This window comes from Oculina patagonica, chromosome 6 (genome assembly GCF_052425735.1).
Source record: "Oculina patagonica isolate OP01 chromosome 6, crgOcupat, whole genome shotgun sequence".
Lineage (NCBI taxonomy): Eukaryota > Metazoa > Cnidaria > Anthozoa > Scleractinia > Oculinidae > Oculina > Oculina patagonica.
The window spans coordinates 4,471,312-4,495,478 of record NC_135763.1 but is presented as its reverse complement, the minus strand read 5'-3'; the positions used below and the strand labels follow the sequence as shown (position 1 = coordinate 4,495,478).

Below are 24,167 nucleotides of genomic sequence, written 5' to 3'. Positions count from 1 at the left end.
ATAGAAGACGTGCTAGAAAACGAAAACTGGATTTAAATCAATTACTTACCTATCTTCTGTAAGACGTGTTTAAAACCACAAAACAACCCACTAACAACACCTCCCTTGCCAAGCCCTCTTAGACCATTTATGAGAAAAATGCCAAGTAAAGAGGACATTGCATCCCTGCATGCTGTGGTATGCGACTGTGGCTAAAAACGCCCGATAGAACACAAGTGATTGCCTGTTGACGTGAATCACTGTATTGTAACTTTTATTGGCATGACTTTATACAATAAAATATATCTAAATTTATCAACATGCCCGTATGTGGTCAAAACAAAAACGAATACCTACTGGTTTCAACAATAACGAATCCAGCTGCGGTCTGTGTGATCCCCTCTGGTTGTGCACAAATGTCATAAATTCGCTGTCATTTTCTCGTTTCTGTCTCATTAAGCTGCAATCACAAAACAGAAAACGATAAGATCGAGAGCTTATGACATTTCATGCTAGTTTTGCCACGAAATCTTTCCGACAGTTGCTGAATTTTTCGCGGATGTTTAAGGCACATGTTTCAAAGTCCTTGTGAATTCGGACATTTTCAAAGCATTGCCGCGAACACAGCAATACACGGTTGAACTGGCTTTCCCGCAAATTCCTACACGGAAGCAATCACGCGTGAAACGTGACACAGAAAGATTTCGTGACAAGAAAACCCTGCGTTCTAAGAGCGTGCACTGACGTGCATGCTGTTTACACCTTCAAATTGTTCAGTAAAAATTAGTTATAACACTGTTAAACTGGAATACAAACTAATGAAATTGACTTAGATAACCCGGTATATTTGTTCAAACAAAAGGGATCCCCATTCAAACTAGACAACCCACACATCCTAACCTAAACGTCACCGTTCTCTAAACGCAGCTGCCTGTCCCAACTTTCACCACCCATCTACACAAAAGATAACAACCCCTCACACCCTTCCTCTTAAAATACAGCCTCGTACCTTTCCCCCCTCCACTACACACCGTACTACTCCTCTTCCCCACTCCTCACACCACCCCCCTCCCGCCGCTCTCTGCTGCTCCCACCACTCCTCTTCCCATACACGCTCATACCTTCCCTCTCCCTGAGAGTCACCCATTCTTACTCCCACACACACTCTCACCACAACTTTCTCCCAAACTTGCATCATCTTCTCCACGCACACAGCCTAGCGCCAGACAACTATCATTAAATAATAATACACTGACATATAAAACGTAAAGAAGAACATAATTCTTACTTTCTTGCAAACTTGAACGCCAAGTAGTAGTCACTGTAACAATCCCAAAACAAAGGAAATTCGGCATAAATTGCACCTGGAATGGAAACAGCAAACACAATTCCATAAAAGAAATTAAAGCAACGCTCGCGGTTTGAAAGAAAGGTCATAGCGAGGTTGTAACAAAATATCTTCTTAAAAGTTCGGATATCGCAAAAAATGTAACCACGTAAATCACAGGTAACCCATGCTTAGGAAACGAAAACTAGGTGGATTCTGATTCTGATTTTGTCTCGCGGTGTAATTGGAAAGTAATGACTCCTAGTACAAGCGCTCCCAGGCCCCACGGTCATTTTCACCCGCGCGAGCCCTAATTTTGCCTCCGGTTCTCGTTGCAGTGGCCTCCAGCCGTCAGAAAAATGTCGAAATAAACATGGCCTTAGGGGGCAGCAATTTTACCTTTCAGAAGGCAACACCAGTCCTATGATCGTAAAACCAAATTAATCAAATCTGGACAATTACAACAAATGCACAAATGGTAGTGAACCAATCAAAACACGCAACTCGTGCCAAGCGCGGGAAAACATGCCACCCGCGCTTGACATGCCACCCGTGCCAAGCGCGGGAAAACGCACGCAATCCGGATCACGATTGAATTTGACTTTTTGAATTTGGGGAAAACAAAGCACGTTCCCTCTGATTAGTTAGGGCAAGGTGCACGGGATTCAGTAAACCAATCACAGAGCTAAGCAATAATACAACTTTTAGTGCCTTCGCGTGAAAATTGAAGATTCACTGCTAGTTTCAAGAAATTCTCCAGTAAAGGCGGTGGTAAACGAGGACACATTGGCATTGTGGCGGACACATTGTTTCCCATGACGTTTCTTGGGCGAGCAAACGGGGAAACATTTGTTGCGGACACAATATGTTTTTGAAAAAAAATCAGAAACACTTTTTGTGCCGTCGGACACAAATTATGTGTCCGCAACAAATGTTGCGCGCGCGGGCAAACGGGGAAACATTTGTGTTTTCTTTTGTTACCACCTTTATAAAGTAAAAAATAGTGTGACCATGAAACTGATACACAAGCAAGACCATAAAGTTTGCAAAGCAAAAAATTAATAACTTCAAACAGATTGAAAACGTTTTGCATGCGTCTATCTGCACTATACTTATCTCCTGAACTAAAATTCCTAACGAATCAAATGATAAAGGATGGAAACTTGATTAAATTAAATTACATTAGAGTTTCACCGTCAGTTATTTTTGGATAGATTACGGTAAGTTTACAAAATGTATTCAAGATAATAACAAAGTAAACGATAACGAATAACAGGACAAATAACAGGAACCATTCAGCAAAGTGAGAATGACCAACGATGGCTAAAATGGAAACAGATTTAACATGGAAAAAGGAAAAGGTAATTTGAAAACGCAAGGCTTGTATCGCCTTACAGTTGCGCAGCCCTGATGTTGTGGCAACATCTACAGAATTTCATTGGCCAAATACTCGTTGTCAGTACTGAGAGGTCAGAAGCATGGTATACGTATCACAAATTATCACGATCAGGAATTCTAGAAAGTGCATTGCAAGAGGAATTCACGATCGGTCATTAACTGACATACATAATACATACATAACAATAATAAAAACAATCTCGAGGTCAATTTATAGATCATAATTAAGGACAAAAAATAGAAACATTCCAGCGATAATTTGATAATAACACCTAATTAAATTTACGTTTATCAGCATAATTCAAACAAATGGCCCGTTTGAATGTTCAGCACAAAAGTGAGCTAACCACGTCACAAAACGTTTCAAAAGGTTTTGTTCCATGATCATAAACATAATCTTCAGTTGGCGTTGTTTAGTTAAGTAGGGAGGACTGACATGAAAAAAAAAAAACAGAATTCATGGATAACATTTTGTTTTCATACGAAACGGGCCAAAACGAGGCAAAGCCATCTTTAAAAACGCAAACATATCAATTGACAAAATATGTCGGCCCTGTCTTAGTATTAAGGAAATCTAGTAGGCGAAAATAAACTTGTTTCGTGAAGTTTCAGCACAAGTTTCAAAAAGATTTAGAAACTTAGCGGAAAGAAATTAAAGTAAAGTTTAGAATTCATATCTGACTTCAAAGATTAAACACTTGCCCGGTCAGACCTTCAAACTATCAGATAAAACAACAATCTTACCGTATCTCCATCAATTTAGATTAACTTAGAGAGTCTTGGGACATCTACTGCGCATGTTTAGCACGTGCTTTTAATTTACGCTACAAATGGACCTTTTAAGGGTATTTAGGAAGGATCCAATCAACAAACAATTTGATAACCTGATTGTCCTGATAGCTCCCGATTTCTCGAACCAATTTTCGTTTCGTTTGAAGGCTAGAGAAAACGGGATTTCACCGTAGTTTGTAAATTTACCGCTGAAAGTAGAGGACTGGAAAGAGGCTGTACGTTCCGGGCACATCTCACGGAAATGAAGACGTCACAAGTCCCAGACCCTGCGCGATCTCGACGAAATATGACAGTCTTGAACTGGATTGATGTTTGAGTCAGGTCTCATAAGGTAAGGAAAAATCGCATATTTTGGTTGTTCTGAAATAGGGGAGAGTTTCAAGAAGCGCGCCACACCCCCACCCAAATTTTTATGGAATCATTTTAGGAATCATTGCCGCTGCTGCACAAATCTCGTGTTCTGGGAGCGGCTCAAATTGACTGTGAACACTTCTACTAGCAAAGGTTTCCTTCAATAAACTACAGACATGGACATTACAAACCGAACACTGAATCCAACATTTTTAACAGCTTATAGCTAAGGGTGCTTTCCATGAGTCAGAACTGACCGGCTGGTCCGGTGGTTTTGAATGTGAAATGGGCCTTTTCCACGAGATTCTCCTACAAGTCCACCACAACAGTGTCTAATATTTATGCATCGACCGATTTGACAGAACAAATCTGACTAATGTACCTATCAATCTTAAGCCCGAGGGGGGGGGGGGGGGGTCGGGCTAACCACGGGAATTTGATCGTGAGGTAGGTCCCCAGGGTAGGGATTTTGATCGTACGTGATGGCCCCAGGGTAGGGATTTTGATCGTATGTGGTGGCCCCAGGGTAGGGATTTTGGTCGTATATGAAGGTTTGAAGGACATCGGACCACCTTTCACGGGGATTTTGACCAATTATTTTGTCCCGGGGGTGGGAAATTTGACATTTTTTTTATAGAAAATGTCAAAATCCCCACCCCTTGCCCGACCCCCCCCCCCCCCTCGGGCTTAACATTGATAGGTGCATAACAACGGAATTGTGTTCTCGACTATGCCGGTCTGGTCGGCCAGTTCTGACTAATGGAAAGCGCCCTTAGACAAGCTCCCCATCAGATCCCCTCTGAAAATGTATTTCTTTACCTATTCCGGTAGAGGCTGAGTTCCAGTTATTAGCAGCTTCCTCTATCTGGAAAGGCAAAAACAAAACTTCTGTCAACAAAATACAAAGGTATTCGCCTATTTTTCTTTTCTTTTCTCTTTCTTTTGCAAACAACGTCACGGATTTGAGCCAAATTTAGACATAAGAAAACGGCTACCAAATTGAGTGGTGAAATATAATAATAACAGATGGACAAAAATTGAAGAAGATTAAAACGGATTGCGATCAATAAGAAACATTAAGTTTCACAGCGACTATCTAGCAAAACCTGATAAAATAGACTAAACGCAGCAGTGACACAATCCCTTAAATCATCCTTGTTCCTTTTGGTTAATCATTTCATCTTTGTTGCTTTTCTACCTTAGTTAACTATTGGCTTTACGTTTCCTTCGCTTTGTAGAGTGATTTGGTAGATCGTGTCATAGCACCTTTAGGGACAATATCACGTATTTTCAGATTTTTGTTCTTATTTTTGTTTTATATTTGTGTCGTAGGAACTTAAATATAATGGTCCATTTTTATAAACAATTGCTATTTTAGAGCACTAAAACTGTTGAAAGACGCGTTTGGCTGCGGATGGCTCGGATGGAAATGGATTGCAATCGGAAATGGATTGCAATTTCCGGGCGCCTTCCAAAAAATCGATATTAATAGCCGAAGTTTGATTTCTATCCCCCCAAAAAGGTTATATATTCAGTTAAATGTTTAATGTTCAAAGATATAAATGTTTTTCATGGGTAAAGTTGCCTACCACTTATTTCAGAACAGTTTAGACCAAAAATCTGCCAAATCCCCGAGACATAGCCCCTTTAAACAAGCTACTCACCTTTGCATAAAGAGCAGAATTCATTGTACATATCGGCTCTAGAGTGGCGAACAATGTATGATGTTCCGCCCTTGTAATTTTCCCCCTACAAAAAAAATAAAAAAAAAAACTGCCAATTAGAAACAACTAAAATTTTCATCAGAATTACCAAACTTGTTTCATTTAGCATTCCCTTCCAGTAAAAACTCTTTGTGAGATCTCGCTCATTGTTCAGTTAGTAATACCTAAAAGTGACTAGTAGTGTAGCAGCTCTTGTAAGCTTGTAATTCTACTGGTCCTCTGGTGTAGCAGTCATTAATGTTTTCGGGACTAAGGGCGTTGTTCTTGCTGTTTGGTTAGCTCAGTTGGTAGAGCGCCGGACTGTTGTGCGGGAGGTCGTGGGTTCGAACCCCAGACCGGACCAACACTCAGGGTCTTAAAATAACTGAGGAGAATGTGCTGCCTTTGTAAATACAGCTGCAAATGGTTAGACATTCTAGTCTTCTCGGAAAAGGACGATAAACCGTAGGTCCCGTCTCCTGTATCTTCAGGCTTATAACATGGGGACGTTAAAGAACCCACACACTATTCGCAAAGAGTAGGGCACGAAGCTCCCGGTGTTGTGGTCTGGCCTTTGTGTAGTAAATTGACGAAATTACAGTTTGTGTACAGCGCATTTGAACATATACATATAAAAAATGCGCTATATAAATTCATTATCATTATCATTATCATTTGTTATATTGTTCTCTCAAAGGGTTGCGAGCCATTCATGTGAGATCTTGCAAGACCTGCTACATGACCCAAAATAATTGTAAGAGTTGTGAAATTGCTGCAGTTAATCTCGCTCTACCACCGAAAAAAGACTCTTCTAGTTCCCAACTGTTATGTCCATCTTAGGGGTCAAGGCTCCAAAAACACCAAGAACACTGAACAATCCCCAAAAATATTCACACAGCCGAACAAAAGCGTACAGGCTTGCAAATCCATATGTAAAACATATCAGAGTGCATCCCAAATATCAGGTGTCTCCCTTAATTTAGAGCCCACATTTTGAATTAGCACTCTGCCACAAGCTAATTACTATAGGTGATATTTGATGAGACCGCATGTTTTAGTATAATTTTTACTAAAGTATACATCCAACTGAACAATTTTCAATTATTTCTGCACAAATTCCAGCTTGCGCAAACTTGTATACTGTTAGTATATGAGAAGCTTAAATAATCAGAGAACAACTGTATCGCATCTGCATTAGTATACTTAGTCTAGCAGACTTCTTATTGTACCCACTATGAAGCTGAAACACCAGAAAGGGCAAACTACTTTGCTTCTCTTTTAACCTGTCACACTACAAGGAAATTATCCATAATATGTTTGTTTGAAATTTATGCCACCAAGTACTGTCAGTTGTACTGTCAGTTGATAGTAAAACATTCTCACTGAATAATACATGCCCTGACACGGGAGCTAAGATGGGGGATCCCGCGACTGCCAGGGCTGGCGTGTAGAATGTAGGATACAGCAGTGTCGCCGCCACCAGGGGAGGTGGGAGGGGCCTTTACAGTCACTTCACTAACTCCGTTGAACTGGCCACAAGGTGACTGAAACTGTGATATTTGAGCGAGGCGCATGCATCATGCTACTAGCGCGCAGGCACAACACACTGGAATTTTGAACTTAAGCAATTCCCGCGTGACGGGCTAATTATGTATGCAGTGAGAATAGTGAATGGCACCACCATTACAAAAACTCCTGCTTCCAGGTGAGTGAGCACAGAAAACTCTAAAAACACCAGCAGTATACTGACTGGAGCTAAGACATGTCTTTTACCTTAGTGGTTCAGCATACAATTCAAAAAGACTCTTCAAGCAATCATTGTACACTTCCTCAGCATAAACCAACTCTTTTACACAGCGCAGTCTGTCATCTTTAACTGCAATTTACATGGAAAAAGTTAGTTTCATAAACGTTGTGAATAAAGTGATGTGGAAAACCTTGTTTTTTAATATATTTTTTTTTAGGTAGGAGCTTAGGGGTAGACTATAGGGATAGAGGGTTTTCAGTGATAAATTTAAGCCTTCTCCTGGTTATAACCGCATTTTAGAGACGTCTTATGTTCATCTGATGATTGTAGAACTTGTTTTGTGTGTCATATATTTTTGTTAAAGGCTTTACTGTGCAGTTTTATTATGTGTATAAGCTTACAAATAAAAATATCAGAATTTTATGGTATACAATATTTTTTTTGTAATCAACTCACTTGTGTGTAGATTGTCGAGCTGAAAGTTGGACAGCATCTTGTCCACGTCCTCAATGGCGATCTCTGCATTCTCTAAAGTTGAAGCATTTGCCTCAAGATTTAACAGTGTCTTTTCAGGCAAGGTGCGCACTTGATAATTGGTCAAGTTGTATTCCTGGCAGATTCCAGCAACAAGATCCCTTACTGTCATGTTGCGTTCAGCACTCAACTAGGTGGACAACAAAATACAGAAGATCACAAAAATTGAGTTTAAGGAATAAAATTTCTAGGTCTTTATACTCTGATCTGATTATGATTTACATGTAATAGCCACATCATTTCCCTCCAAACAAGGGCAGTGCACAATTTGTTTTCTCGTTTAACCATTTCCCAAGAATGTTTAGCATCTCATTTCCTCTTAGTCTAAGTAATTAACAAAAATAATATACTGTAGAAGCTCTGTTAAGCCCCCTCTCTCTTTTAAGCCCCACCCCCTTCCCCTCCCTAGATGGTAGATCATGGCATCAGAATTTCTCTGGATGCTTGATACTCTCAGCCATTAAAATAAAATACATCCGTCTAAAATATGAAATCAGCACATACATGTATGCTCTAAAAGTACAGTTCGTCTGCAGTGTTGGTGCAAGAAAACATGTTTAGAATGACATTTCCAGCAACCAGTAACAATGCATAAATTAAATTTTGAATTTACATTGCATGGATAGCACAATTAAGAAGTGTAGCATGAAACACTACAATGGGTGTCAAAGTCCTTGAGACAGTTGGATGATTGATACTAATTAAATTCCCGTTTTCACCTTTTCTCTCCGCTCCCCTCCCTCCCCTTTTCGTTGCTCCGAGGCAAGTCTGCAGATACAATACAACATTGTTTCGGGGGAGGGGGTTTGAGGGGTGAGGGATAAAATTTGTCCAAGGTACTCAAAAAGTGCACTGTCTCAACACTTTTAGCGCTCATTGTAGTTAAGGGTGCGACTGTTTCTCTCTACTACTTGAGTGCTCTCATCACTTCCTTGAGTGCTTTATAACAGAACAAAGCACTGTACATATGAAGTGAAAATATTTTTACATACAAATCATTCTCATGCATTGTCTCCAGCATTTCTGAAACAGTCATGTTGCCTTATATGCACACACAACAAAAATTTGCATAAATTCTCTGCTCGGCTTTTAGAGTCTCGCTGTCAATTTTGTAAAATTTAGCAACATGGGAGACGCTTTCTTTATAAGGCTCAGAGCTTTACTCAGATCTTCTGAGAGTCTCCAGTTAATAATCTTACAATATGATTCTAGAAAGTTATGCCCAAAATGATTCTAATTAATTCACAACTGGAAATACCCCACACCAGCTAGTGCAGTGCAGTGCAGTGCAGTACAGTGCCCAACAATAAAAAATTACAAATATTTATATCAACATAAGATCCCCTTCACCAATAACAAGAAACTCATCACATGCTAGGCAGCCACTGGCTCGTGTGAATTTTTCTGGTATTACCACACCAACTTTAGGTTAAAATAGAAAATATCTATCTCTTCGGAAAAAAAAAACATGGAAGCTTCTTTAAAAACTAGTTATGCCCAAATTTCTCGTCACCCAAAAAAATTTGAGTTACCCAAAATGTAGGGGGACTACACCCCCACCCCCCCCCCCCCCTGGCCCATATGCCTAAGCTTATAAAGCATGCTGTTTGAGTCAGATTGGCACTTTAAATATTATAAAATTATTGTTAGAAACTATGGTGCCTAAGTCATGATAAAAAGCAGCCACATTTAAAGAAAGTTGTACGTCTGCTCTTGACTTGACATTGATTCTGTGTTTTTCTGTTTGTCCATTTGCCTTTTTGCAAATCAAAGGCTACCAGCAGGAAATGTGCACTTGAAAAAAATTATAAATTGTACACTTCAGTAAAGGCAAATGTAGAAATTGCATGGTGCTGATATTTATATGGTTAATTAGAAATACAACCAGGCCTGAATCAGACTAACCCACTCACATAGCGTACATGACATTGCATTGCACTGTATATGGCATCTATGCAAAGTTTCACAGTCCGAAACATAGACTTAACATCACGTCGAGAATAGGTTTCCTGTCTGGTCTAATGGCTTCAGAAACAACAATGATGTATTAAAAAACATAAAAACAAGGAAAGGTTATCAAAACATTGTCTCCTTTGTCTTACAGTGTCAAAAAATTGACAAGTTAGCTCTTAAAGTCAAACATAAGTGACTTCAAACTTAAATGGCTGTTTAACTTTCTAAAAGCATATTAATCGTAAAACTAACAACTCAGCGTGGCCCAATCTACAACAAATTTGGAATTATCTTTAAGCTATAAAACAATTTGACACTGACCAGAAGTGAAAAATGCAAAATGAAGATTATCTTCTCATGGTCGAGCAAATGCATCCTTCCAGAAAATATGGGGTTGTCTATTTTTTGTGTCTTTTTATCAATTTATTAACTGCAAATTCTAAGTACAATACACGTTGTCAGTGGCAATCGGTAGACTTATTGTAACTAAAGTGATTAATCCGATCTTACTTATAATCACTAAATTTTCGGTGGCCTCTGTCCACCTTCATATTTAGAGTAAAATGATTTTCGTTATACATTAGCATACACTGAGCATGTTTGAAAATGCCATACAATTTTTTAATTTCTTAGCAGTGGAGTGAAAGCACACAGAAAGGGAATTCTTTCGTTAACCACATTGGAATCCACTGTTGCAAATTCTAACTTTAGATCTTCATTTACTGGTAATCATTATTTGTTCCATCTCTACAATATTTGTTTCACATCCACAAATCATTCTTCAAATTTTCCTTCTGGTCAAACCTCCAAGTTTATTTTTTCCCTTAGTGGCCATTTGGCCACCGACTGCTCAGGTTTGGTCGCCAGTGAAAAAAATTTAGTCGCTAAATTAAGCTCACGCTTCAATCCTTCTTCTCAATTTTAGTCGCCAGGCTGGCGACTTTGGTTCAAATTTAGTCGCCAGCTCCAAAATTTTAGTTGCCATGGCGACTAAAATGGTCTTAACTTAGAGGGTTGCTGGTAATAATCTTAAAAGTCAGTAAAAAGTTTTTAAAATTTCAACCAACAGCTTTATTAATCAAAGAAAACTCAGAGAAAGAACAGAAGAAAAGTGTTATTAATAAAAGCACATAAAACAAAGCATTTACATATAGTTTGTTATCCCTTAATAATATTTTCTATAAAAATTGACAAAAAAGAAACCAATTGTTTCTGAAAATTTGTCCCACAATAAAGAAAGGATCAGTCAAACTTGTGAAGTCCCCTGGTTTCACTGGGACACGGTATCCCCTGTTTCCCTTGTTTGGGGCAAGAACCCCTGGTCTCCTGGAAAAATGCAAAAATCTCATGATGGTTAAATAATAATAACATATTGTTATCAAAAATTTTCAACCACTGTTTTCTTTCTGTTTTTGCTTTTATAGCATAAATCCTTAATGATCATTCATTCACACGGCATATTTTCTCCTACAGACCAATATACTAGACCCTCTATATTATTTTTTTATTATAGAGAGAGAGTGTTTTACTGGGAACTTGACCACTCCTAGATTCCATACGCCACTCCCTCTGGGACCAGAGTATCGTATTTTCCGTATGACACTTTTGCGAGTGGCATATCGCTCATTGACGTCACGATTCGGGCCTTTTCTACTTTGTTGAATGAACTTGGTTTTGTTGTTAGCAAGCATCGACACGAAGGTTAAATTTGTTTAACTAAGCATCGAAAAAGAATGAGTTTTCCAAAAAAGTTAAGACGAGAACAGGATAATGGAAACCTTGATGATTTCAAGGTTTTTAGAGGGAATTCTTCGCAAGGGATTTCACAAGTGCAAGATGTTGTAAAGAAGAAAACAAAGGCAGTTAAAACTATTGGCCGTCAAGACTTTGCCAAATTGGATTCAAGTCAAAGTCAGTGATGTTTTCAGTTCTTACGTGTTATTTAGTTGACAAGTATTTTGTTTGATTGGAATTCAGTTTAGTGTTTCTATATCCTGGGCAAGATTGCTTTGTATTTCTATGAAGATGAATGCTGATTTGTAAAACTGTCTTGATTATTCAAAAACAATGAAATAAAAATTGGCAACATGAACTACATCTGGTCTCCATATAAATTATAAAAAAAAATAATTACACGTTGGCTCAAAGATATGAATTTTATGTTCTCGTGGCAAAACGATATCGTTTCTGCCACTCGAACATAAATTCATATCTTCTCGCCACCATGTAATATCCTCTGACTATATATATGCCATGATTTTTTTCATTTTGGTGTTTTCGCCATTTTTGTACAAATATGAATTTTTATTTCATAAAATGACAACATGATCAGAGTTCAATTGAAGGGGTTCTAATATGAAATTCTCCCTTCAATTTGCAAGAAGAAGTTATGGGGCTTTATAATTCCAGGTACCCATTGATTTAAGACATGTATATATAAAGTCCTCTATTATCTTCTATCAGGTAATATATATGGGAATCTCCAGTTCTGGAACTAAAAATTTCTGAGTTATCCCAGTTCTTGCAAATTGGCACATTTGCAATCAGAATCTAAAATATCTTGTAAATGCATCCATGGAACATAAATTTAATAAAGAATTTAAGATTTCGTAGGTAACAATTTGAAAGGCAAAACTCAACTTTGTTGAAATAAACAAGCATATTTAAATCAATTAGAAAAGGAATAGGCCTTTTAATATAACTATTTTACAATCGCCGGAAATTAAGTGGCCATTTGAAATATACAATCATGTATTTTAATAAGCTGTGTTCATAGAAATTACCTTTTGCCTATTCTATACAATGTACTAATACTCGATTTAAGCCAATTTAATTGTTTTATTTCAAATGAGGAGCAATTAAATTTCAGCTAAATCTTCAGCTGGTAATGAAAAAGACAAGTGAATATATTATATGTAAATATTTTAAGATCCGCTCAGAAAAAGACAATCCCTAATATAAATACTGTACTCTTTCACTGTATTAAACTTCGAAGGTTTGTTTTGGAAACTTATGCGTTGTTTTGCGCGCGTGTCAAAAAATTAACCCGAGGACCACAGAAGCCACAAATTATCTAAGCGTTTTCAAAGCTTAAGTATTTTATAAGTGCGTTCTGCCTCCTATGCATAATAACTAAAACATTCCCATCAAATTTCTTTGGTCGAGTCGCTGTATAAAAAGAGAAACCTTCCCAGGGCAGCGACAAATTGAAAACTTGAAATTTTATCAGTGTATTTTTGAAACAACTAGGATATCGAAAAGTCAGGAAAAGGTTTCGAAACAAGTTGATCGTATAGGCTTCGGAGGCGGGTTCCAGACCGGAACAAGGCCATTGAGTGTAGGAAATGACGAATTGACAAAAGGGTCAAATTTAATACACTGAGCTGATTTAAAATCACGCACTTGATGAATGCAGATCATCTGGTTGTTTTATTGTTTCGGAATCCTTTCAAAATACCCTAACGAGTTTCATGCTGATGTATACGGACCGAACTTCCCGCTTTTTGTCTGTTCAGCTCCGCATCTATATTTCTCAGTGTGTAGCCTGCACTCGATCACCAAAACACAACATCCACTCGACTTGCGCCGCTGGACTCGACTGTTGAATGCTCGCACTGGTGCAAAATTAACATGTTTAGCAAAACATTTCCGCATTAAACCGCAGGTTTAATAAACTTATTCAATTTCAGGGCATGTAAAGCGTATTTTCCGCGATAAACAATTGGAATGAAGGCTAAAAACTTCGCAGAATCGATGACAGACGTTTTGAAATCAACATGCCAAAATGAAATTCAACAACTCTACAATATATTCCAATTCCGATCCCAACTGCTCAATTAGATGGCACAAAATTCCTTCAAACACAAAATATGCGGTAAAAAAAAAAGAACAGAAAGGCTAACACGCATAAATAAAGAGTGTATTACAATTCTACGTATAAAAAATACAGTATTCAACCATTCCTTTCAGTAATATTATTTGGTTCATGCAATGAACTATTTCTAGCCGACTCACCAATCTCGGTTTTCCATCAGGCAGGATCGCTTTTACCATGAAACTTTGCCCCTGTCCTTCGTCCATGCGGAGTATGTTTAATACTCCCAGCAGCGTCTGATCCGTCATTGATCTTGTTCGGTTTAACAGCGAGATTGTTGACGTGAATGAGTGTTTTCGCTGTCTTGTTTTCGCACTAGTACTGGCAGTCGCCATGTTGTAGCGGGGTTTCCAGCTACGGAGAGCTACAGTCAAAACAACGCAGAATAAGCAAGAGTCAGTCTTTTTGCACTGAAGGTGTCCATACAGAAATGCTCCTAGCCGAATCTATAAACATTTCCACGTCTTTGGCCCTCCAATCGCGAGCATAAAATACAATCGTTGGTCAATTTTGCTCTGGCGAGAGATTTGTCACTCACATCCAGCACCGAAGTTAGTGGACCGTGAACTATGTACAAAACAATGCACATCGGCTTATCAGCAATTTGATACACCCTAAAAGCCTCACTCGGGGCAATTAGAATTCGGGGGTACATAAATTACCATCATTATCCCATCAGACCAAAGATTAGGTTGCATCAAAAATCCTAAACAGTTCTTCTTGACTGATTTCGCTTTCTGCTTTGGTTAGCTGGTATTTGAAAAGAACTTTATTCAAAAAATATTTTAAAGCAGTTCACCAGTTCTCCTATATTTATGTGTTCAATATCGAAAACTGTTTTCACTGTAGTAAATAGACTTTGGGTTGAAAAAAGAAATTACAATCGTGGTGTTGGTATAAAGCCGGAAAAACACATAAACCGAGGAAAATTAAAAGTTTACATGAACACACAGTCCTATACATTGAAATGTTTGCCAAAAAAATGTGAACAGTTTTAAAACAAAACAACTCCAAATTTAAAACTATGATACCCATGAAAGAAGCGTTTCAAGAAAGCAATCTACAGTAAACGAAGCCGATTAGTGTTAAAAATAATTCTGATTTATCAAGGATTTTGCTTCTGGAGTAAAGAAAGGCTCTGCAAGCTGAATGAAAATGGCCTTTCACCTAAACTTTCGCGTACCACACAGCCGAGCACACATTTTTTTTTTCAGATTTTTTTTTGACTGCGGGGGCGGCAAAATGGTCTTAGCCGTCGACTTTACTTTGTAAACGATCATGCTGTCCGACTGTTGACAAACATTGACTTAATTTGAGCTTTGCAATATTTTCCAAACACTTGAGACCGGAGCATTGATTCTTCCTAGACGCTGTTTTTACACGCGTAAAAATCTAGTTTAGTATCCAAGATTACTTACAACGAAGCAAAAACGTGCGTTAAAATTAAACAACAACAATAACATGTGGACCGAATTGCCCTCTCGCCGATGTTTCCTCTTGGAAACTCCCAAAAACACAGCTTTAAACTGAACAAATTCGGGCCTTGCCTGGGAATTTCCTGCCGCAGAAATAGCGAGAGAAAATAACAGGACCCTTATTTCCTCTTGACGAAGCTACTACATGGTGTAATATTAAATTACTTGGCAAGTTCTGTGAAGGAAACTTTCAGGCAAAATTTCATATCTCAAGACAAGCCAAAGATTTCAAGAACCGCGCGACATTCAAGCTAGGGAGTATAAACTCCCTGACTCACTGGCAAGGGTGTGAACGCTCACGGAAAACGCGGGGCCTGACCAAAATTGTTGCGGAAACAAGTGGAGTCCCAGATTAGCCGAGCGGGAAACAAATCATGGTTTCGGAAGCAAAACTTACGTCAGGGAAGCAAAACATGTTTTTTAACTGAATGCTTAAGAAACATTATCTTGTTTTCGAGAAACAAGATTTGCTTTCGAAATATTTCTCCCTCACGGTTAAATTAGGAAACATTTGTGAATGTTTCCTTGTTTAACCAGGCCCTTAAAAGCCTGCGCGGGGTCAAACCACAGGCATAGAGAAAAACATGATCTACAATCCCGATAATCCGTTTAATGCAGGCCCGCCTGTATCTTCAATTAGCTAGGTCACCGTTTGTAAAAATAGCCGTCTCAACAGTTAGTCTGTTCATGGCCTCTTTATTTTTCAACGCACAAGAAGGCAAAAGCCCCTCGCGCCTCCCGTTTTGCGCTGGCGCCCAGTTCTCTCCCGGTTCTTTTCCTGCGTTCAAGGATCGAAGAAAACACACGATTTTCTCTAAATAGTTGTCAGTGAAAAGTCTACAACAGAGTTAGCTTGTAACATATCCAGCTATTCCTTTCTGCGTTAGCTGTAAAAACACTTAGCGACTTATTAAACAAGATCAATAACAAGAGTGTAAAATGATTGAAACTAAGCTGCTCATCAAATGTCTGCGAAAAAAAAATCAGCTATGGAACTGCAATCCGCTTAAAACGCGATCTTTTTATACCTTTTTAAAAGGCTTAGTTCAAAGTACACTCCGACTTTGGCGTTTCAGATACAGATTTGTTTGTTTTGGCGAAGCTTTTTGGCGATAGAACGAAAACATGACGTAGGTATTTTCCGACCGAACTGAAAATCTTCGTAGAATCCCGAAATGTTTCCGATTCTTGTTGACCAATCAGGAAATAGCACGAGCAGTCCGAAGTTGTCACGCAAGCATGTCGTCATCGAGTAACCTAGCAACAGCCATTAAAATCCGCCGGGCCCAGTCAAAATTTTACCATTTTCTATACGGGGACTCTAAATCGTACTCATTTTTAGTGGTTGAAAACCATGTTTTGATACCGCTTAGGGCGTTCCATTTCAAAGTTCACAGTTTTGGTAAATATTAGGATACGTTTACAAAGCCGCAAATAAACAGGAACAAGTTGTCAAGAAATGATTTTAGTCTGGGGCATGGCTCTTGGCTCGACAATGTCACTTGTCAATCATCAATAAACTGAAGGAGTGTTCTTTGAATTTGGTACCTCTTGGGGTAAAAATAAACTTAAGACGTCCACACGAGATCTAAAACGTTTAAAACATCAATTTCTAAATGATATATGATTTAATAGGCATGGATATTGTCGGAAACATTTGCGAGGTATCTTCGGAAAATCTTAATCTTCGGGAAAATGTCGGAGACCCTTGTAAAGGGTTCGGCCATGCATCCTCGAAAAAAACCTGAACTGGTTATCGTCGGCGATCTAAGGGATTGCATTCGAAAACATTCTCCTCGGGTGATCATCGGCAGTGTACGGAAATTCTTAAGATTCTTCAAAATTTTATGTCCTGAAAAAAATGTCCTCGGGGTCTTCTCGAATATTCAAATCCAAGATGGCAGCCAGTCTGACCTATTATCATAATTAAATTAACATGACGAGTTTCAGCCAATCAGGAATCAGTATTAGGAAACGTCAGTTTGGCGCCAAAATGACATGGCTTCCAGTGAATTTCATCAAAGTCGTGAAAATATGCGTCAGTAAAAGATTTGATCTTCTTGCGAGTCAAGTGCTGGCACTTTTCAAGTGCGATCGATAACGATAAAATTTTACCATTAGCCAAAACACTTGACGTTCTCAAGAGCTGAAATAACTTTGAAAAAGAAAACAAGCCACCAAAAAGCTAAATTATTTTCTTCTTTGAAAACTTCATGCGTATTCACGACAAAATCTTTGTAAGATCCCAACGGAGAGACCACTGTAGCCCTGACGCGCTAATGTTATCCGTAGGAGCTCACAGCCCCAGCCGTGCCTCTCCTAAGGGTCCTCACAGATAAGTCGATTATCATTTCTCAGAGCTGTAATGTAATGCAAGGGAGTTTTATTTTTTATTGGAGTAATTCAATTAAAAATAAATAAAAAATAAATATATGTTTATAGTGGTCATGCACTTAGCTTCATATCTCAACGAGATAGTTAGTTTACAGGCATGCTACTGAAACAGAGGAAACAAATAATTTAAAATGAACATAACAAGGTTAAAAGTCCCAACTGGCAGGAGGCAGACCAGTTGGCTATATACAAAGCGTGGTCGAGGATTTGAACTCGGGACAACCGAGAAACAAATCCAGCTAGTGGCAAGGGCAGGTCTTGAACCAGGGACCACCGGATTCCAACACCAGCGCCCTAAACCACTCGGACACGCTTGCCTCCAAATTCTTGAGACCCTATCCCTGGATCTCAGTATCATTTCCTTTGTCATCTCCAGCGGCGGATCCATAGGTTTCTAAGGGGGGGAGGGGGGGGGGGTTGGGGAGGAGAGAGTCCTCTCTCTTGCTTGAAAAAAGGGAGGGGCTAAAGAGAAGGAGGCGACTTTTCAAAAAAAAATAGGGGCTCATAGACTCAAGTCCACTCAACTAGTACCCCCCCCCCCCTCCAAATGTTACTGATATGATATCTTGTGATCGCGAGTATTTTATTCTCATCCTTTCATGGCGGTTACCACGAAGAGATCAGAGTAGAACCACTCTATAGCTAGAATCTTAAAAGAATTAAAAGCTTGTTGTGTTTTCATTTATACTTCTCAACACTATTCATAGTATACAAAATAAGCCCATATCCCCCACGTGTTTCTAAATTTGTACTGTTACTCTTATAACAGAAAAGAAAACATCAAGTAAACACAAATTTAAGTTCAGTTGAACGATTTTGTACATTATAAATAACTTTTCATCGACAATTGTCTGGCTCAAACTCGACAATTTCAATGACAGCGTAAGTAAAATCCCACAAAGCAAGAAAAGACATTAGATATGACTTAGTGTAGACTGCTTTTAAAATTCCTACGTAAAAAGTTGTTTTTAGAAGATAATAAATAACAGCTGAGCGAGATTCTTTGAGTCATAAATATCTCCCGACTGATTTTGCCCTGTCCATGCAACTAGTAAAGATCCGCACAATCACGGCTTGTATTGAGCCATAACGAAACGCTTGAAATTACGTGTTATAAAAATATAAAAATCGTGCTTGCCCAAAAGTGAAAAGCGAAATCAAACGGTATATGTCCGAAGAATAAGGCCACACAATCTGAATTGTTCGTAACTCTAAACCACCCGAAAAATTCATGTCTCTCAGAATGTCTATGAGACTTTGGACTTACCCGGTACCCATACAAACGGTTACCAATGGCATGCCACTGAGGATTTTATGATTTTCTCCTGTGGTCGATATTCTATACATAGACGAGCTTAAATCATTACACTTCAAGACTAATTCCATGTAAAGTTATTTGTGAGGCCTCAAAGACGAAACTAATCTGTTGAAAAATATACCCAGGATGAAAGATGTGCACCTCAAATCAATACACGATAATTGCTATACCGTGGCACAGAGGCCTGGAAGTAGCTTAAGATAGCAAACCCGCGAATATTATCCACGAACTCTTGTTTACTTCTGTGATAAGATCGTTGCAAGATGTCCCAGAAAAAACAATTTCGATGCCTAATTAGATCTCACGATTAAACCAAACAGGAATGTAGCACATCTGCTACAGAGAAACTGACACATTTAAAGGCAGGGTCACAAAGAAACAACCTCATTCATGTAATCAACGCGAAGAATTTCCGTCATCGACGTGAAATTTTGTAGCGGGCCCGGTGAGGCTAATCAAAAATATTTTATACGAGGAGGCTCGGCTCCGCCACGAGGTCCCAGCCCTTTCCCTTTTATATACCATTTTTGACAGGAAAGGGTACTGTTTCATATACCTTCGATAGTAAATGGGACCCCTTTCACAGATCTACAGTAGCTAGGAATACTGCATATCTCTTTCCACTTAAATAATCAACCTCGTTCCCAGAGTAACCCCTTAAAATACTCAAGTGAATGAACCATTTAGTGCGTCTGCTCGAAATACTTTATAACTCCAACCTGACAAAGGTACCCCTTTTGAGCTGGGTACCTTTTTCAGGCTGAAGGCATGTAAAAGGGTAGGGATTTCACGAGTTGGAACCAACCTTGTTCCCAGGGCTTTTCCCTTGGTTAAAGGGAAAAGCTCTGGGAACGTGGTTGGAGTTGGAACTTCAACTACTGTATGCAATGAAAGAGGTACCATTTTCCATCGAAGGTATATGAAAGGGTAACCTTTCCTGTCAAAAATGGTATATTTAACAATTATTCGATGAGCGCGCGTTGAATATGAGATGGTAAATAGCCATAGAGGCGCCGAGTTGGCTATAACTATCTCATATCCAACAAGCGCGAGTGGAATAATTGTTTTGTTAAAAAAATACCTAAAGAATTACAATATTTGAGCTCTCCGTCAGTTCTCGCTGCGCGTACTCCTATAATATTTGTGGTCCGTGGTATATGAGCTCATTTACCATGGCCTGTAAACCAATCAAAACTCAGGAATTGCAATATACCATGACTAGTTTTAATAGAAAAAAGGGATAGGGTTTGGTCCTCCTCGAATATTTCTGACAAAAGTACCAAGACTAAAACACTTGTTGGCAAGACGAGAAAGTTTCGAATATTGTCTAAGCTGAGCACGACGATTTATCGTTATCGATCTCAGACGGTGGTCTATCTTTGCCAGAGCCCAAACGATTCGTTACACCACTCGATGATTCTATGGCGACGCCAAATGAAAGGAGGAGATCTAACCTTTAACAGTGAAGAGATTTGCACTTTTTCTATTAAACGGCGCATTGGACCTAATCGTCTTCAGACGGTTAAAAAGATAAATAATTAAAGGAATTCTCATCAAGGAAGTCCTTGTTTATTCTGTGATAAGAGAATATTTACCCGCCAAATAATTGAGGTCATTATGAGGTGTATATTACGATCCGTATTATTACAAGCCATTTGGCCGGCAATTCCTTTACCTATTGCATGAATTCCTACATTATTCCCATAATCGAAGTGATTGGAAAGCCGCAAATCCTGATCCTAACTACCTACCAACATTTCCCGGGGAGGGTTCTCCCATATAAGGGCTATACGGGTATGTACCGATTAACAGGGTATGCTTTTTGCCTCTCTGACTCTGGAACAGGGTATAAAAATCACCCTTTTGACTCTGGAACAGGGTGGATTTTTCCACAGAATCCTGATTAAACACGATCAAGTTGCTATGAAACTACGCTCCCCTGATCGCTTTATCTCCAAGCCACAGACAAAGTCAAGTGAGCGCTTCGTGATATACGCTAGTGTTTTTATATATATCTACATATATTTCCTTTGTGGATATTGTCTGGAACAGGGTTTGCAATGTTTGTCTGGAACGGCGTCACAAATTTAGCTTTTTTTCTCTGGAACAGGTCCAGAGTCCAGAGTCTCAGCCACCCCCTTAGTAAATTTTAGGGTGTACCCCCCGGGTAACATTTGTAGTTAGTGTACTTTAACACGACACTGGAATGACGAGATTTAATTTGATGACACTAATTAATGGCAACAATGCAGAGATAATCGCTTCATATAAAACTAAATGTTTTGTCCATGCTGCGAGCTGTCACATATTTCTTCGTGAATCGAACGAGAAGAAAAACCGTCGAGATAGAAAGAGACTACGCAACGTTTCAAGTGACGCATCTCGATAAAGCTAGTTGCAGTTTCACTTAGTTCTGCGCAATGTTTTGTTGCAAAATAATTATTGTTGTGGCCGATCGCAAAGGATTGACATGAAAATCATGACGAATACAGATCCCACAGGCCTTTTAGAATCAATTGGACAGGTGACCCTCTCACTCTCCCGTAGGAGCTGAGTCACGTAACATATGTATTCGTATGAATCGTATGACGATAAGCTGGCGTGACAACATTCGTCGAGCTCGCAAGTGCTCGTCGTGTAGTATCCTGATTGGTTGACATAAAATTGGAAAGCCTCGACTACTTGTACGATGATTTACCGAAATCTCAGAAAGAAAACCCGAGAAGACCCTGGAGCAAAGTCGTGTCTATCCCTTCTCTCTACAGAATTTACCTATGTAAGTAAAGACAATTTAAAATACTATAATAGTGAAATACCACCTAACCTTCATGGCTGGTTCTTGATTCAGTTCCCCCTTTGTTGTTAGTTTTAGTCTTCAATGAAATACAAATCTGCAACAGAAAGAAACAAAACAAAAGTGAGAACTTTTGTAATTAATATGGGCATAAAATATATGTGTCAGGCTAGTAAAAATCCATGGTTTAGTGATACTTTTTAGGTACACTCGCTGAAAGAGGCACTGTCATTTTTCAGAACCCCAGGAAGCTAAAGAAGCACAACAACAATGGTTTAATGTCTTCAATCTTGTTGAACAGTATAAATTACAGAAAGAGATTTTGGAAGCAAGAATCGGGTTAACGATGGAGAAGATAAAATGGATAACAATACCTTGTAAACGCACCGATCACGTTAGCCAACTGATATGAATGTATAAAAACAGAGCACAAATGCCACTTTTAAATTATGTCTTGAGATATTGTATGTATCCCGACCTTAAAGGACACATCTGTTTTATTAGGTCAAAGGTTCTTATAGCCTGCACGACAACACTTTTCGTGGATCTCATTTCGGTAGGGAGCATAAATGCTCCAGCAACACGTGGCTTCATCTGAAGGCTTCGAACGCCCTTGCCACGTACTGTGTCCATTGTGCATTACTCCTGACTTGTACCCCACACTTTTGCAGTATAGAAAATCTGCAAAGTCAGTTACACAAATTGACAATCTTTTACGAAAACAACCAAGATGGCTGGCTGAATTAAAAAGAGAAATGCTTCTTTGCACGAGTCAAGAGTTGCATTCTCATGGAAGATAAAGTTCTTTAATTTAGTAAAAACACGCACACTGCACGATATCCGCTCCGGATTACTGACTGACTGACTCACTGACCGACTGACTGACTGACTGGCTTTTTTTGTAGAGGTGTGTTATTAGCCAGAGATATACATTACACTGTAAACAATCCCTAGTTCTTACATCTAGTCTTATGTACACCTAAGATTCGGCCTTAGCCCCTCCCCTTCCCCTTTTCTCTTATAAAATCCTTTTCACAAGATTCTGAAGGGCATAACACCCCCTGTGGGGTGGCTAAATGGATCTTTAACGGTTCCTCTTGTAAAACGGAAATACTATCAACAGATAGTCTCTTGCGCCTGTTCTACTCAAGATCTTTGAGTAACAAAACAATTTAGTCCATTTAATGCACCTATCAATGTTAAGCCGCTGGGGGGGGGGGGGGGGGAGAGAGGCCGGACATAGACAGGGGATTTTTAATTGACAGCAATTGTTTTCCCGTAGTGGGGACTTTTGACCGTTTTAATGGACTTTCTTACTGAACTTTTTATTGAAGTTTAGTGACTCTTTTGAACATCCACAAATGCCCTGGGGTTGGGCATTTGAACAGAAAGTCTCAGCTAAGTTCAAATGCCCGGCCTATGCCGCCCCCCCCCCCCCCCCCAGCGGCGGCTTAACATTGATACGTACATAAAACAATTCTTCAACGTCATATTTTGCCAGTCACATAATTTGTTTTAATAATATAAAAAAACCGACCGATGACGAAAAAAAACTTTCAACGCTTTCTTTGTCAATAAAAACGGGACTTTATATGGAGTTGTTCAGGGTAGCCTGACCTATGATTAACAAACCACATTGAATTCGCAATTCTAACGGCAATTCTTTGAATCTTTCAAGAATTATCTTCGAATTAGGTGCGGTACTTAAGTGCTAAGCCGATTATGCAGCAAATAATTACTAGAAACTTATCAGCAATAATCCAATACACCTTGCTATTAAAACTGACCGCAGAGGGCAAAAATGTGCGGACGAAGCAAGCTTACCTCGATTTTAAGTTCAATAGGAATTACTTTCTAAGGTGAATCCTTGATCACTTAAAAGCTCGTTAGCGGTTAAGGCTGTAAAACGAATTTCAAGTGCTGTTCTTTCCTAGACAATTCAGTCTCTATTTTATTTCTAAGATCAAGCACTGTTTCTGTTAAAAAAAAAAAACAGTCGAAGCATCGCTAGCTCAATTTCCTTCAGCATTCCTTTTTTTAGGAATAAATCATCCGTCATTTTGAGACATTTCAAGCATTTTCTGAGCGTTCTTAATGACTTTCTTCCGTGACTTCCTTTAAAAGAAGCGAGCTACGGGTCATTGGGGTGCAAAGAGAAAAATCCATGTATCGATGGTTTTATCTTGCTAGCTGCAGTCTTCTAAATGAGAACGAAATGACATTTATACAGTGTTGAAATATAAGCTGTATAACAAACACACAGGAATTTTGAGCGCTGTATTCATGTTCACAAATCGACCACAACTTAATTCCCATTAAAAATCAATAGATGATATTCACCGCAATAAATTTCGACCATGAGTGTTCGGCGCCAACAGACAGTTTCGTAATATTTGTATTTGTGGTTTTCAACCCTTCAAACAATTTTCAGTATTTTCAGGTTTAACTGAACGACCCTGTTGTATATGTATTCAAAACTTAAACAGAATCACCTAAAATGGCTTGGCCAAAAGCCATTTTAACTTTCT

At 38.9% G+C, this 24,167-nt stretch overlaps 1 protein-coding gene, 1 long non-coding RNA gene and 1 other non-coding gene across 3 annotated transcripts in view; 2 read left to right on the top strand and 1 right to left on the bottom strand.

Annotated features, from left to right (window-relative positions):
- LOC144658930 (uncharacterized) overlaps positions 1-24,167 on the bottom strand; it is a 62,503-nt gene that overhangs the window by 34,174 nt on the left and 4,162 nt on the right. Inside the window, exons 2-9 of the mRNA XM_078519436.1 lie at positions 21,670-21,736; positions 13,799-14,022; positions 7,754-7,961; positions 7,324-7,426; positions 5,512-5,596; positions 4,667-4,712; positions 1,268-1,343; positions 337-439 (exon numbers count right to left, since the gene is read on the bottom strand). Of these exons, the coding sequence (XP_078375562.1) occupies positions 337-439; positions 1,268-1,343; positions 4,667-4,712; positions 5,512-5,596; positions 7,324-7,426; positions 7,754-7,961; positions 13,799-13,993 (816 nt within the window). The 5' untranslated portion in view covers positions 13,994-14,022; positions 21,670-21,736. The remainder of the gene's footprint in view (positions 1-336; positions 440-1,267; positions 1,344-4,666; positions 4,713-5,511; positions 5,597-7,323; positions 7,427-7,753; positions 7,962-13,798; positions 14,023-21,669; positions 21,737-24,167) is intronic.
- On the top strand, positions 5,841-5,913 carry Trnan-guu (transfer RNA asparagine (anticodon GUU)). The gene has a single exon. It is a non-coding gene; the product is annotated as a tRNA-Asn (tRNA).
- On the top strand, positions 6,806-7,407 carry LOC144658975 (uncharacterized). The gene is made up of 3 exons (XR_013571824.1): positions 6,806-6,902; positions 7,214-7,259; positions 7,306-7,407. It is a non-coding gene; the product is annotated as an uncharacterized LOC144658975 (long non-coding RNA).